Consider the following 12,923-nt stretch of genomic DNA (forward strand, 5'->3'; position numbering starts at 1 on the left):
ATTCAGATAGCAATAGGATTTCAGAGATTCTTTTTTGGGTAGGAAGATCCAGAAGCTTTCCTTGTGGTTACAGTACTATGATTCCAAAGATTTGCTGTCATTTGCTAAGAGATTTGCTCAAAAGATTCCCTTTTTGCTTACTATGATTCCAGCAATTGCCTTTTCATTACTAAGATCTCAGAGATTCCCTTTTGGTTATGAAGGTAACAAAGAATCCATTTTGATTACCTACTTTCCAAAGTTTCCTTTTTTTAAGAGTCAAAATATTTTCTTTTTATGATACTAACATTCCTCAGATGACATTTTGGTTACTAAAATTCCCAGGATTCCCTGTTGTTTGCCAAGATTTCAAAGCTTTTGGTAATTAAGGTTATAACATTTCTTTTTGGTTATTAAGATCCCAGAGATGATTCCAAGAAGATTCCAAAGCTTCCCCTTTGGTTTCTAAGCTTTGTAAGATTCCCTTCTTTAGTCAGATTTCAAAGATTTCACTTTGGTTAATAAGAATACAAAGACTTTTAGTTACTAAGAATCCATTTTGGTTATTGAGGTTAAGACTAAGGTTAGATGTAGTTAGCATTGTTTAGTTACAGTATCATGACATGCGTCAATGGAAATGATCATTTAGTGACGTTTATGCATTTGTTCATGCGTCTGTGCCGTAAAGAAGAGGTTTGCGATTTCCGAATGGCTCAGCATCTCTGCGTATCGTGTAGGTGGGGAGCCAACAACCATGCAGTGTGTTTCAGTAGAAGTCACTTCTTATGCTAATTGACTACAAACTTAAAAGCACTGATTAACACCCACACACACACATACACACAGAGAGAAACACCTGTTAAGATTAGCCCTCAGTGATGTGTATATGTTATTTGTTGCTATGGTTGTAGGATTGATTGATGCAACATCCTGCATTAGAAAGCCAAAGAAACAAAAAAGAAATCAAGAAAAGCTATGAAAGTAAAGTCATCAGGTTCTTCACTTCACACTGCGTTGTACACACTTCACACTCTGAGGAGGGGTGTTGTAGCACTTACCAAATTTAGTGTCCTGTTTTTGCTGCCTTACGATTTAGTTGCCTGTGTCTGTGTGTGTGGGTGTGTGTGTGTGTGTGTGCGCGCATGAGATATTTTCAGCCACAGGTAAAAAACCCCAACATGCGCTTTTTCTTTCTATCTTGCTTCTTTGCAGAAACTGTTCATTTCACAGTGATAATGTCACAGGTGTGTGTGTGTATGTATGTGTGTATCAGGAATGGTCACTATGACCATGTAATATATATTGAAATAAAACCTGAAAACTTGTGCGTGTGTGTGTGTGTGTGTGTGTGTGTGTGTGTGTGTGTGTGTGTGTGTGTAGCAGCAGCGATGTGGAGCGTCTGGTTAATTCTTTTCCTTCTATTACCTGAAGATGGTCAGTCCAGTCTCACACACTCGGGTAAGTGCATATCATGGTGTGTGTGTGTGTGTGTGTGTGTGTGTTAGTGTGTGTGCACTGTTTTATTAATAGTGTTAAGATTCTCACATTAAAAGAGTTAACACTGTTTTGTAAAATCAGAATTGTCCTGTGTAAACGACTACATGACCAACATCTCGTGTTTGTGGAACGACACTGCGTGGCTCACAGGCCAGAACTGCCAACTTCAGGTGACCAGAGACACACATCGGGGCCTGATGTGAGTCATATTCACTGTGTGTGTGTGTGTGTGTGTGTGTGTTAGAAGGAGAGAAGGGGTGAATGTACTTAGTGACATTTTAAATTGCATTTCTGGGGACCACATATGGTGATTGGTCGAGACCAGATATTGGGACTTAAGGGTACTAAAAGTAAAGGGTACTTTTTCAGATCAAATACTAGGATTTGTGGGGAGTAAATATGAGAACTTCCAGTGACTAAATACAAGGGCTTATGGGAACCAGATGTGAGAATTTGTGGTGAAATATTGAAATTGTACTTGTAGGGTCCAAATATGGTACTTACATACTTAAATGGTTGTACTTGTGGGGAGCAAATATGAGGATTTGTGAGGACCAACACTAGCCTCCTTACCTGAAATACTTATTGTGTGTGTGTGTGTGTGTGTGTGTGTGTGTGTGTGTGTTTCACAGAACTAAAAGCTGTTCCTTGAACACCACAAGAAACTGCTGGATTACCATGTCACCCGTGAGCATTTCATAAACACACAGATCATAATCTGCTTGTGAAAATCTCCTTAAGACAATTTTATTCATTTATGCTTCTCTCTCTCTCTCTCTCTCTCTCTCTCGCTCTCAGAAATTAAGCTTCGCTGAGAAGATCATGCTGGAGGTGCTCTGTAACAAGACCAGGATGGACAATGTGAAGGAGTACCGCCCCGGCCGTCACGGTGTGTTTTCTTCCTCTTTGTGTTTTATGATTAACAGTTTATTGAGATTTTCAGTTAATATATTTTTTGGGGAAATAAAACCTAAACAGAAGTGGGTGTATACTTAGAAAGAGAGATTGTAGAAACTATGGGTCTCATTTTTCAGCTACGCATGTGCACAGATTTGAGCATAAACTTTGCAAAAGCTATTTTTTCTCACCTGTGAAATTGTGTGTATCTATTTAGTCCTAACCATGTCTGTACAGAAACTGCCTGATGATAAAAAAAGTAGAATCGCAGTAAGCTGGTGATTATAAATGATATTCAAGTCAAATCAGACGGTTTTAATTTTCATTCCTCTATTTAGCTTGTTTACACTGGAATGAAATATGCTGTAACAAATAACAGTACAGTGGCACAATACACAGGATTACATAAAGTACGTCAGCGTGAGACGAGTGCAAACGTTACGGTAAATACACGGGACAAGTAGACGGGACAACGGAACAGTATTAAGTGGAAAAACTAGTGCAACAATTGTCTGTAAACTACTGACTGTCATAATAATTAAAGAGTCATAATAGTAAAGTGAGAGTCATAATAATAGTGTCCAAAAGCATTGTATCATTTTACATCCCTGATGAAACATTTGATCCAGCCTCTGGTGATGTATTTATACTGCTGGACTTACCAAACATGGGGACCAAATACGAGAACTTGTGGAGACTAAAAATAGGACTTTGTGGAACCAAATATGGAGACCAAATTCCCATTTTAATTTCCGCTTCAGCCAGGTCCATATAATATTTCCAACTATTAATATCGAGCCAGAGAGGTGAAAAACAGTCAGGGGTCGAGTAATGCAGTGCGAGCAAAATCAAAATAAAGGGCAGAATTAAAAAGTAAACAACCTGGAATAACGAACAGAGAAAACAATTCCCAGAAGTGCACCCTAGAATGGCAAAACCTTACAAAGACAGTCAGTGAATGAAGTGGTACAAATGCAGGAAGTCAATGAGGGTTAACAGGAAACAGTTTATTAGGCAGGTGAGTGAAAGAGGGATTCCAGACTGGATTGTGTAATGGGAGTTAAAAATAAGTGTGCTCACTAACATCTAGTGATCCAGCCTCTTCTATGATTGCTGGAATCACACTTTATCATAGATATCATTTTTTTCATTTCACAGTGAAGTGGTACAGTGCAGTACTCCCGTGATGCTGATGTTCTGACAAATTAAATAGTCCGTAAATCTTGATATAAAGAAGATATATCTAAAAAGTCATAACATGATGTAAGCATTTTGAAAAGTTGAATGATTGGCTGGTGTTGATTTGATTGACAGTTAAACTCCACCCTCCTGAGCAGCTGAATGTTACTGGGAACAACGTGACGTGGAGTCGAGGATCTCGCTTCCCCAAGTCCATCACAAAATACGAGTTTCAGCTGCAGGTCAAAGCCAAGCAGCAGAGCTGGGAGGTGTGTGTGTGTGTGTGTCTGTGTGTGTGTGTTTATGGTAGTGTATGTGTATATGATTGTGTGTATGTGTGTGAGTCTGAGTATTTAATTACATTGGTTGGTATTCTATGATGGGAGACATTGCGTGTGTGTGTGTGTGTGTGTGTGTGATAAAGGAAGTTAAGCCGAGGCGCGTGGATGGCACGTTTGTGCTGTTGGATGGTGATTCGGTGTGTGGGGGGGTGTGTGAGGCACGAGTGCGTGTGAAACCCCTTGACCCAAAGAAAGAGGACCAGATCTGGGGTCACTGGAGTGACTGGAGCCCTGCCGTGACCTGGAGGTCAGAGGTCATCGTAAACACACAGGCGACACACAAACCAGAGACGAGCAACACATTTATCATCTCTCACCCTGAAGTCATAGGTACATGACACAATTTTTATCCTGATTATAGCTGAGCTGATTTTGTGTTAGATTGCAAATGGAGTCGATCAAATAAGAGACAATCGAGAGGAATTTTAGGCCACTTGTTGTGAGTATTACATCTCCATTTAAAAAAAAAATCTAGATATAGTCACGTAGTGTATACTGGTCTTGACTTATATCTGAAAAAAGAGCATGAAAATGTAAATTCAGTATTTTTTTTAACAGCTTTTGACACTCATTTTACTGTAACACACACACACACACACACACACACACAGGGTATTATTATTTACAGAGCCATCAAACAGTATTTCTCCAAAACATTGTGTTGTGATTGTAGCAGTAGTGATGAATGAGTGTGTTTTAGGAATGTATAATGGGCCTCGTTTATCAATCTTTCAGTAAAGTTGTGTGTTCTGAACTAAAAACTTTCAACCAGATTTACAAAAGTTTTGGAAAGGCTGATTTTCATCGTACTTGCGTGTGTATGCTGATCACAAGTAAAGTGCAAAGGGTGTTCCTGACATAAAAGTTCAAGCACACAGACAGCTGGGAGCACGAAATGAACGATCAGGATAAAGGATGAAAGACGGTAGTGGAAGTTATTTTGACTCGCTTCTATGCCAATAAAAATATTTATTAATATATAAAATTAATAATATTAAGTGAGCACTACATCTTGCTTCAGCTGAGGCTTATGACTTACAGCTAAACACAGACAGACTGCTCCGTCCTCCATCTATATGGTGCCATTACTTTTTTTCATAATTTTGTCTTTTAAATAAGGAATTTAAACTCAACAGTGTATTCCATATATACAAGTACATTAATACATGATAAATAATATGATATACATGAGAAATAATATGATTTAAAGTCGATCAAGCTGAGGTTTATGTTAGTTAGGCTTCCTACGCATAAACTTACACACACTCAGGAGCACGAGTAGGACACGAACAGTTTTTTGAATTTTATGGGATTTTCATGAACACCAGATTTCTTGTGTAAATGCTCCTATGAATGATTAATGAATAAATAAATCTATTTGTATCCAGCTTGATAAACGAGGCCCAATTTTCCAACTACTTGTAAAAAAAAAAAAAAAAAAAAAAAAAAAAAGCAAATGAGTAAAATTGTTGTTGTTGCTGTTGTTTTTTGGAGCAGGAATGCTGGTGGGGTTTGTACCGCTCATCCTCATTGTCCTCATCCTCGCTTCTCTCTCCGTCTACCGACACAAATGGTACGTGCGTAGAGAAGTGTGTGTTCATTTTCTGCATACATTACTACTATGTGCCTCTGTGTGTGTATGTGTGTGTATGTGTATCACATTGTATTGTATATTTGTAAGTAGCATTTGTGTATGTGGAAATTCCTGTATGAGGTCTAGTTGGGACTACACTGAGGTGTGTGTATTTGTGTGTGTGTTTGTGTGTATGTGTGTGTGTATATGTGCGTACGTTTGTGTGTGTTTTGATTTAAACCAGGGGTCTTCACTCTTACCCGCAGCATTAGTATAGTGTCCCTAATAAAGTGCTTGGTGAGTGTATGTTGCTTTAAGACAGGGGTCTTATCCGCAAAGGGCCGGTGTGGCTGCAGACCTTCATTCCAGCCAAATAGGAGACACACTTGATAGACAATTGAAGATCAAGATGATTAACAGTGGAATCAAGTGTGGCTCCTGTGGCTGGAATGAAAGCCTGCAGCCACACCAGCCCTTCATGGATAAGACTGAACACCCCTGATTTAAACTGTACATACACATATACATATGTCTGGCCACTGTGTGTTTGTGGACCAGGTTAACTCGAAGCATCATCAGGGTCAGTTTCAGACACACACACACACACACACACACACACATACAGTACATACATATATACAAACATTACCATGTAATTACTGCTGTACTGAGGATAAACCACCAGCCAAATCACGTCTGTTCAGTGCTGCTCCATTTCAGTTGATGAATAGGGTAGAGGGGTGCCAATACCTTTTGTCCAGAATAACTGTTGATCTAGAGTCAATAATTATACACCTATAAACACTGAGCTGTGTGCTCATACAGGACAATATTATCATTGTTGTGTTGCAGTGGGATGAAGGTGGGCTGCGAGCACATTCCTGATCCCTCCAAATACTTTCAGCCTCTTATCAGCAAGCACAACGGAAACTTTCAGGTGAGCTGACGATGTTGAACAGTCTGAGTATGTGTGTGTGTGTGTGTGTGTGTGTGTATGTGTGTGTGGGTGTGTGTGTGTGTGTGTGTGTACGTGGGTGTATATGTGTTTGTGTGCTGGTGTGTGTGTGTGTAAGAGTTCTTTCCTTGAATTCATACAAGGTTTGAGGTTTTCTGTGGGTTTTTTCCCTTTCGTTTCTCTGGAGGTCGGCGCCTCAACGTCCTTGCGTGGTTTCTCTGTTCCTTTGAGCTACACGTAGTAACGGATGTACACACACATACACACACACTCATACACGCACACACACACACACACACACATGCACGCACACGCACACACACACACACACACACACACTTTATATACTATACTTTTATATAGACAGTTTACAGTGTATTACAGGAAAGCACTGCTGTAGAATTCGGGACTGTGATTGGTCACAATTTTTAATTTTCTATTAATTCTCTGTAACAGCAGCTCTGACAGTAGCGCAGCTGCAAATCACAGGTTTATATTAACGCACTCATTCTAATACATTATCGTTTCTATAGTAACAGCTCATTCACAGGAACTCGTACTGCGTGCGCTCCACATGAACGGATTAAAGAAACTCGTGTAATTGTTTCTTATATGATTTCTATAAGGAGACATTTATATAGCTGCAGAACTGTGTGAAGAGATTTGAAAAACAAACCCAGTATTGAGAAATGTGTGTAACCAAATGTACAAAAAAAAACTGTAATAGTCCTTTATTATTTTCTTTTTCTCACAATTTTGTTGTATATGTGTAATATAGTATGAAAGGTAGGAATTTCACTGTATGGTCCAACCTGCACGATATCTGTGTGTGTAATTATATCCAGGAAGATCCATAAATATTTGGACAATGACAAAGTTATCATTATTTTAGCTGTCTACCACAGTAGCACAGACTAACACCCAAATCAGGTGCATGGTGTTAAAACGGTAGGAATTACAGCACTTTTTAAAGGCCCAAAAGTAATTGGACTAACATAAACTCTATTCTAGTCTTCCTGTTTTTGAGGCTCACCAATGGTCTTGTGCTAAACCCTCTGTATTTACTCTGGTGAAGTCTTCTCTTGGTTGTTGACTTTGACATAGACACACCTACCTCCTGGAGGGTGTTCTGGATCTTACCAACAGTTTATTCACCAGGGAAAGAATTCTACCGTCAGCTACCACAGTTGTTTTCTGTGATCTTCTGGGACTTTTGGCGCTCCTGAGCTCACAAAAAACCTGATTTGGCCACACCTAATATTTTTGCTATCTCTCCGATGGGTTTGTTTTGATTTTTCAGCCTTATGATGGCTTGCTTCACTGAGTAGAGACAGCTCTTTAGAGTTCAGATTGAAAGTTAACAGCAACAAGTTCCACATGAAAAATGCCACACTTGAAATGAAAACTATGGCTTTTATCTGCTTATTTTAAGTGAAATAATGAAGGAATAACACACAGCTGATCATGGAACAGCTGAGCAGCCAATTGTCCAATTACTTTTGGTCCCTTAAAGTGCTGTAATTCCTACAACCTTCCCCCGATTTGGATGTAAATGTGAAAGTCTGCATTTTTTATATTCATTATTTAATTTAAACGCCAGTATATTGTGGTTAACAGCTAAAATAAGAAAAGCTTTGCCAGTGTACATATATCTATGGACCTGACTGTATGTAAAATTTTCTACAATTATTTTATGGACAGGCAAATATACTTTATTACACAACCTACATATCTCACCTCACTCTTGACCCAATACCATTTTCTACAGGAATGCAATCCAAATTGAGGTACCTCTGGCTTAGCCTCTGATACAGATCTGCTTTTCTTCCCCACAGGAATGGCTGGGTCCTCAGCACTCGACCTCTTTGTTCCTCCCTTCTCACTCAAATGACTGCGAAATCTCTCCCGTTGATGAAGTCACTGAAGCATGGAATGACCCTCTGGCTGGCAACACAGTGCTCATCTATGCTAATCACACGGTTTTGCAACAGCAAATGAGTGTTGGCAGTCAGGTCTCGTCCGGCGTCTCTAACATGGGGTACTTCTACAGTGAGCACCAGCCAGGCTCTGTGTGCCTGGACTCCTGCCCCGTCTACTTCACTTACCATCCTGAAGGTGGTGCCCTCGAGTCCAGCATGTCCTACGAGCGTCTGCGGGGGGCAGCGCCGACGAGCCCGGACTCCGGCTTCGGCATGGAAGCAGAAAAAGAAGAGGCTGATGAGGAAGAACAAGAAGACGACGCAGGAAAAGGACAGAAGAAGGAATGCAGCGGGGTCAACATGCAGCACCTGGTCTCATTTGTTTTGTCCTTGCCGGAGAGTGCAAGAATCACCATCCCACCATCCTTTGCAGATCTCACACCCTGGCAAGAGGAGCCTGAATCTTCTGGGATCAGTACAAACGCTGAGTCTCTGGATGGCGCTGTGGTTCGACCCTCGTCCATGGTGGTGCAGCCGTGCAGCAGTGGCTATTTAACCCTGAAGGAGATGCAGAAATACAGCAACAAATCCATCTGATCACATGTTCCACAACTAAATTCGAATCATAACAAATTTGACAAATCTGCAAATTGCTTCCAAATTTATCCCATGTGGTGTGGATTTGTTCCATCGTGGTTAAAATTTCTCATTCATTTACAGCAAGAGTTGATTTTCAGTGTCAGGACATGTAGTGACCATTGGCAAAGTGAAGTGGGTGGGGCAGAGTTCAGCTTCATATACATAAGGAGTGAGGCAGTGTGATGAATATCAATGGGAGTGTGAGACAATTAGGACACTTCTTTTTTTCCCCTATTAAAACATAATCTGACTTGTTGCAAACTGAAACTTCAAGTATATCAGGACGTAAAATTTAAAACAATTGCTCAGTCTCTGAAAGGTCCTCTGTAGGAATGATCTGTGAATTTTAGTTAGAGCATTAACTGTTTGTCCCAGAGTGTAAAGTGAAGCTAGCTAACATAAATCAGAGTATAAACACTGCCAAGTCACTAATTAGAACAAATTTCAGTTCGCTTGTGTATATTATAGATATCGAAACTGTTTTATTGGCTGTTGTTGAAGGAAATATCACGTGTTACACTAGGTAGTTGAGAAACTGCAGCAACCAGCAGGAAATTCAAGTCAGGGACACCTACTAGCAACAAATGTATAACAATTTGTGATTGCAGGGTTATAAGCAGACTCTTCTGCAAAAAGTCTGCTGTTGTTATTGCAGAGTATAAAAGACAGTAACATTTTCACTTCAATTTTAACTATCCTTCATTTTTCATCTGATGTCATATATTCCTGTGTTCAGTGTGTTTAACCGATAACTGTGCTAAACAAAGACTCGTGACTTTTCCAGACACGTGGACTCCTATCTCATCATTACCATGCGACGTTGCTAACCTTCAGTATTATTATTATTATTATTATTATTATTACTGTATAGGAATACAGCTTGTTCCACCTATGTTTTGAGCTGTGTGTATTCCAGTTTTTCTTGGTTTTTGGCTGCTAGTGGACACCATGAGATTGTCCTGACTCAGACACACACACACACACACACACACAACACACGCGCACACACATTGACGATCTCATGCCAAATTTGTCTAATTTCTTCAACTTCATTCGTAACCAATGCTATGAAAGCTCTATTCTCATTCCTCTGAGTTTTGCAGACATGAGGCTGAGTTTCCCAAAACCATCTCAAACACTTTCTCTTAACTGGGAGACAGAGACAGAGCGTTCAGTGTGATGCTTGCGATACCATTGCTGCAATGCTTTTGGAAAACTTGACCCAGAGGACAAATTAAATATCTCAGGGTTCTAGTTTGAGCTGAAAGATCTAAGTTTAATTTAGTGAGTGATTCAGTGTGCTGCCTTTACTTTAAAGCATTAAAACATATGAGGTGTTTTTCCCCAGTTCACATGTTTTTATGCTCATTTCTTTTTCATAATTTAGTCATAGTCATCTAGCTAGATTTCTTCCAGGACAGTAAAAGGCTAATACATGCTTCCTCTGATTTCACAGCCCTGTTCTTTACATAAAGCTAGCATTTCTCAGATCAGCAGAGGAAACAGAAGTAGGCCGTCCTTCCTGACAGTTATGTCCTCTTGGATTCCTGGCCAAGGCTAAATATTAGAAAAAGATCGATGTTGTTTTGTATAAATGGTGATGGAAACAGATTGCTTGCAGTAAACAGTGACGTAGCGAGTGTGTGTTCTTGTTTCTCCATGACTGTTTTGATTGGCTGGCACCACTCGCGTGAACATGTGGTTGATACAGACGCACAAGCATTCATGTTTTACTTTTACAGATTTGAAAGTAAGTTGGATTTGGATTAAAGCAAATATACGCAATCTATGACGTATGAAGCAAGAGATATCGACAGACATATATTATATTTAATACTAATATATTCATTTTTATTTAGATGCTTTATCATTTTTTTGTAAGACTGTTTAAACATGTTCTCATTTTGCATATAAATATATATATTCTCTCATAGCTGTGTATTCTGTTTAAAGATTAAAACCCTTAAAGGTTCCATGTAGAACCCTACAACAAATCATTCTATCAAAAAAGGTTCCAAGTAGAACTCTATTTTGGGGAAACCCATAATTAAGAACCTATAACTATCTAATGAAACAGCTCTTTTGCTGTATTAACTGGGAATGTGGTACAAACCAATTTATTTCTTAAAACCAAGAACCAATCAGGAGATTAACATTTAGCTTGTGGCACTTCAAGGGTTCTTCATGGGTTCTATAAGGGTTCACTTTGTAATGGACATTACAAAACTATTTTTATGTGGAGTTTATAGAAAAAATAACATATTAGAACAAGCGCATTAATATTAAACCTGTGCTACTGTCAGAGCTGCTGTTATAGAAAATTAATCAATGCCTTCTGACTAATTACAAAAGTATGTGCACCCCTGACCATTACAGTCATATGTGCTTGTTGAACATCACACTTCCAGATTTATTCCCCCTGTGTTTGCTGTTATAATAAGCTCCACTCTTCTACGAAGTCTTTCCACTAGATGTTGGAGCGTGGCTGTGGGGATTTGTGTTCATTCAGCTACAAGAGCATTAGTGAGGTCAGGCGCTGATGTTGGGATGTCGAGGAGGTCTGGGGTTCAGTCGGTGCTCCAGTTCATCCCAAAGGTGTTCAGTGGGGTTGAGGTCAGGGCTCTGAGCAGGACACTCGAGTTCTTCCACTCCAACCTTCACACACCATGTCTTCATGGAGCTCGCTTTGTGCACAGGGGCATTGTCATGCTGGAACAGGTTTCAGCCTCTTAGTTTCAGTGAAGGGAAACTGTAATGCCACAGCACACAAACACATTCTATACAATTGTGTGTTTACAACTTTGTCTTTGTGGCAACAGTTTGGGGAAGAACCACATATGGGTGTAATGGTCAGGGGTGCACATACTTTTGGACATATAGCGTGACATATTGGTTCTGGTGACATTTAATAGTAACTAGAAAATTCTTCATGAATTTGATGGAAACTGTTAAACATTTTTCCAGTGGATTGTATTGTAATTTTTTTCAGCAGTATCCAGCTGTCCTGTGTAAACGAACCCTAAATTTATTCTCTAGATTTTCTATACTGTATAATATGACGAAGAATGAATGTGTCATTAGTGAAACATCAAATAAACGACCATACTTTTTTGCTCTTTTCTTTCTTTTTATTTCTTTAATATGCTGTTTTGATATGTTGTGTACTTCATATTTCTCACTTCATACAAAAATAAATGATGTGTGTAAGGAGTGTTTAAAAAGTGGCTTGTGGTCAAGTGCATGTGTGAGGGAGTGTGTGTGTGTGTGTGCGTGTTGTGTATGTGTAAGGTCAAGGTGCGAGTGTGTTTGCGTGTAGCCCTGCACTAGCGTGTGGTGTGACATTTATACGTGTCTGCAGTTTCCGTTCCATTCGCCATGAGATGCAGAGTGAGAGAGAGAGAGCGAGAGAGAGAGAGAGAGAGAGAGAGAGCGAGAGAGAGAGAGAGCGAGAGTGAGAGCGAGAGTGAGAGAGAGAGAGAGAGAGAGAAATGCGAAACCTGCATGACCATTCATATCCGTTACCACATTTATATTTGTGTTTATATTTAAGCTTTACTGTAATTTAAATATAAAATATAGTAGTATGGTTATTGCTATTCATAAATATATAAAACTCTCTGTTAGTTTACTCCTAACACACTGTGTTTTTGGTATAAATTACTTTTTTTCCCCTAAAAAAAATCTTTGTTTTGTCCAGGGGTGTACAAACTTTTGCACTTGAGTGCATGTTTGAGGTCAACATGGTATATAGCATTAAGAATATGAATTATTATTATTAATAAATATAGGGAGGAATAGTAAATAGATATCATATATGCTAATAAAAAGATATAGGTATAATTCATATAATAATAATAATAATAATAATAATAATAATAATACAGTATATACTATATTTAATATTCCTTAATATGGTTAAGCTTGTACAGCCTTAGGACAAATTG

At 39.1% G+C, this 12,923-nt stretch overlaps 1 protein-coding gene across 2 annotated transcripts in view; it reads left to right on the forward strand.

Annotated features, from left to right (window-relative positions):
- il2rb (interleukin 2 receptor, beta) overlaps positions 1-12,202 on the forward strand; it is a 13,568-nt gene extending 1,366 nt beyond the window's left edge. The window contains exons 2-10 of one of the 2 annotated variants that reach the window (XM_026910133.3): positions 1,363-1,437; positions 1,558-1,675; positions 2,109-2,163; positions 2,275-2,365; positions 3,688-3,821; positions 3,977-4,223; positions 5,391-5,466; positions 6,319-6,403; positions 8,257-12,202. In XM_026910133.3, the coding sequence (XP_026765934.2) occupies positions 1,368-1,437; positions 1,558-1,675; positions 2,109-2,163; positions 2,275-2,365; positions 3,688-3,821; positions 3,977-4,223; positions 5,391-5,466; positions 6,319-6,403; positions 8,257-8,937 (1,557 nt within the window). In that variant the 5' untranslated portion in view covers positions 1,363-1,367 and the 3' untranslated portion in view covers positions 8,938-12,202. Of the gene's footprint in view, positions 1-1,359; positions 1,438-1,557; positions 1,676-2,108; positions 2,164-2,274; positions 2,366-3,687; positions 3,822-3,976; positions 4,224-5,390; positions 5,467-6,318; positions 6,404-8,256 lie in introns of both variants that reach the window. The other variant, XM_026910131.3, reaches the window with a different exon arrangement.
- The last annotated feature ends 721 nt before the right edge of the window (positions 12,203-12,923 follow it).

The sequence above is a fragment of the Pangasianodon hypophthalmus genome, chromosome 29 (genome assembly GCF_027358585.1).
Source record: "Pangasianodon hypophthalmus isolate fPanHyp1 chromosome 29, fPanHyp1.pri, whole genome shotgun sequence".
Classification (NCBI taxonomy): Eukaryota; Metazoa; Chordata; class Actinopteri; order Siluriformes; family Pangasiidae; genus Pangasianodon; species Pangasianodon hypophthalmus.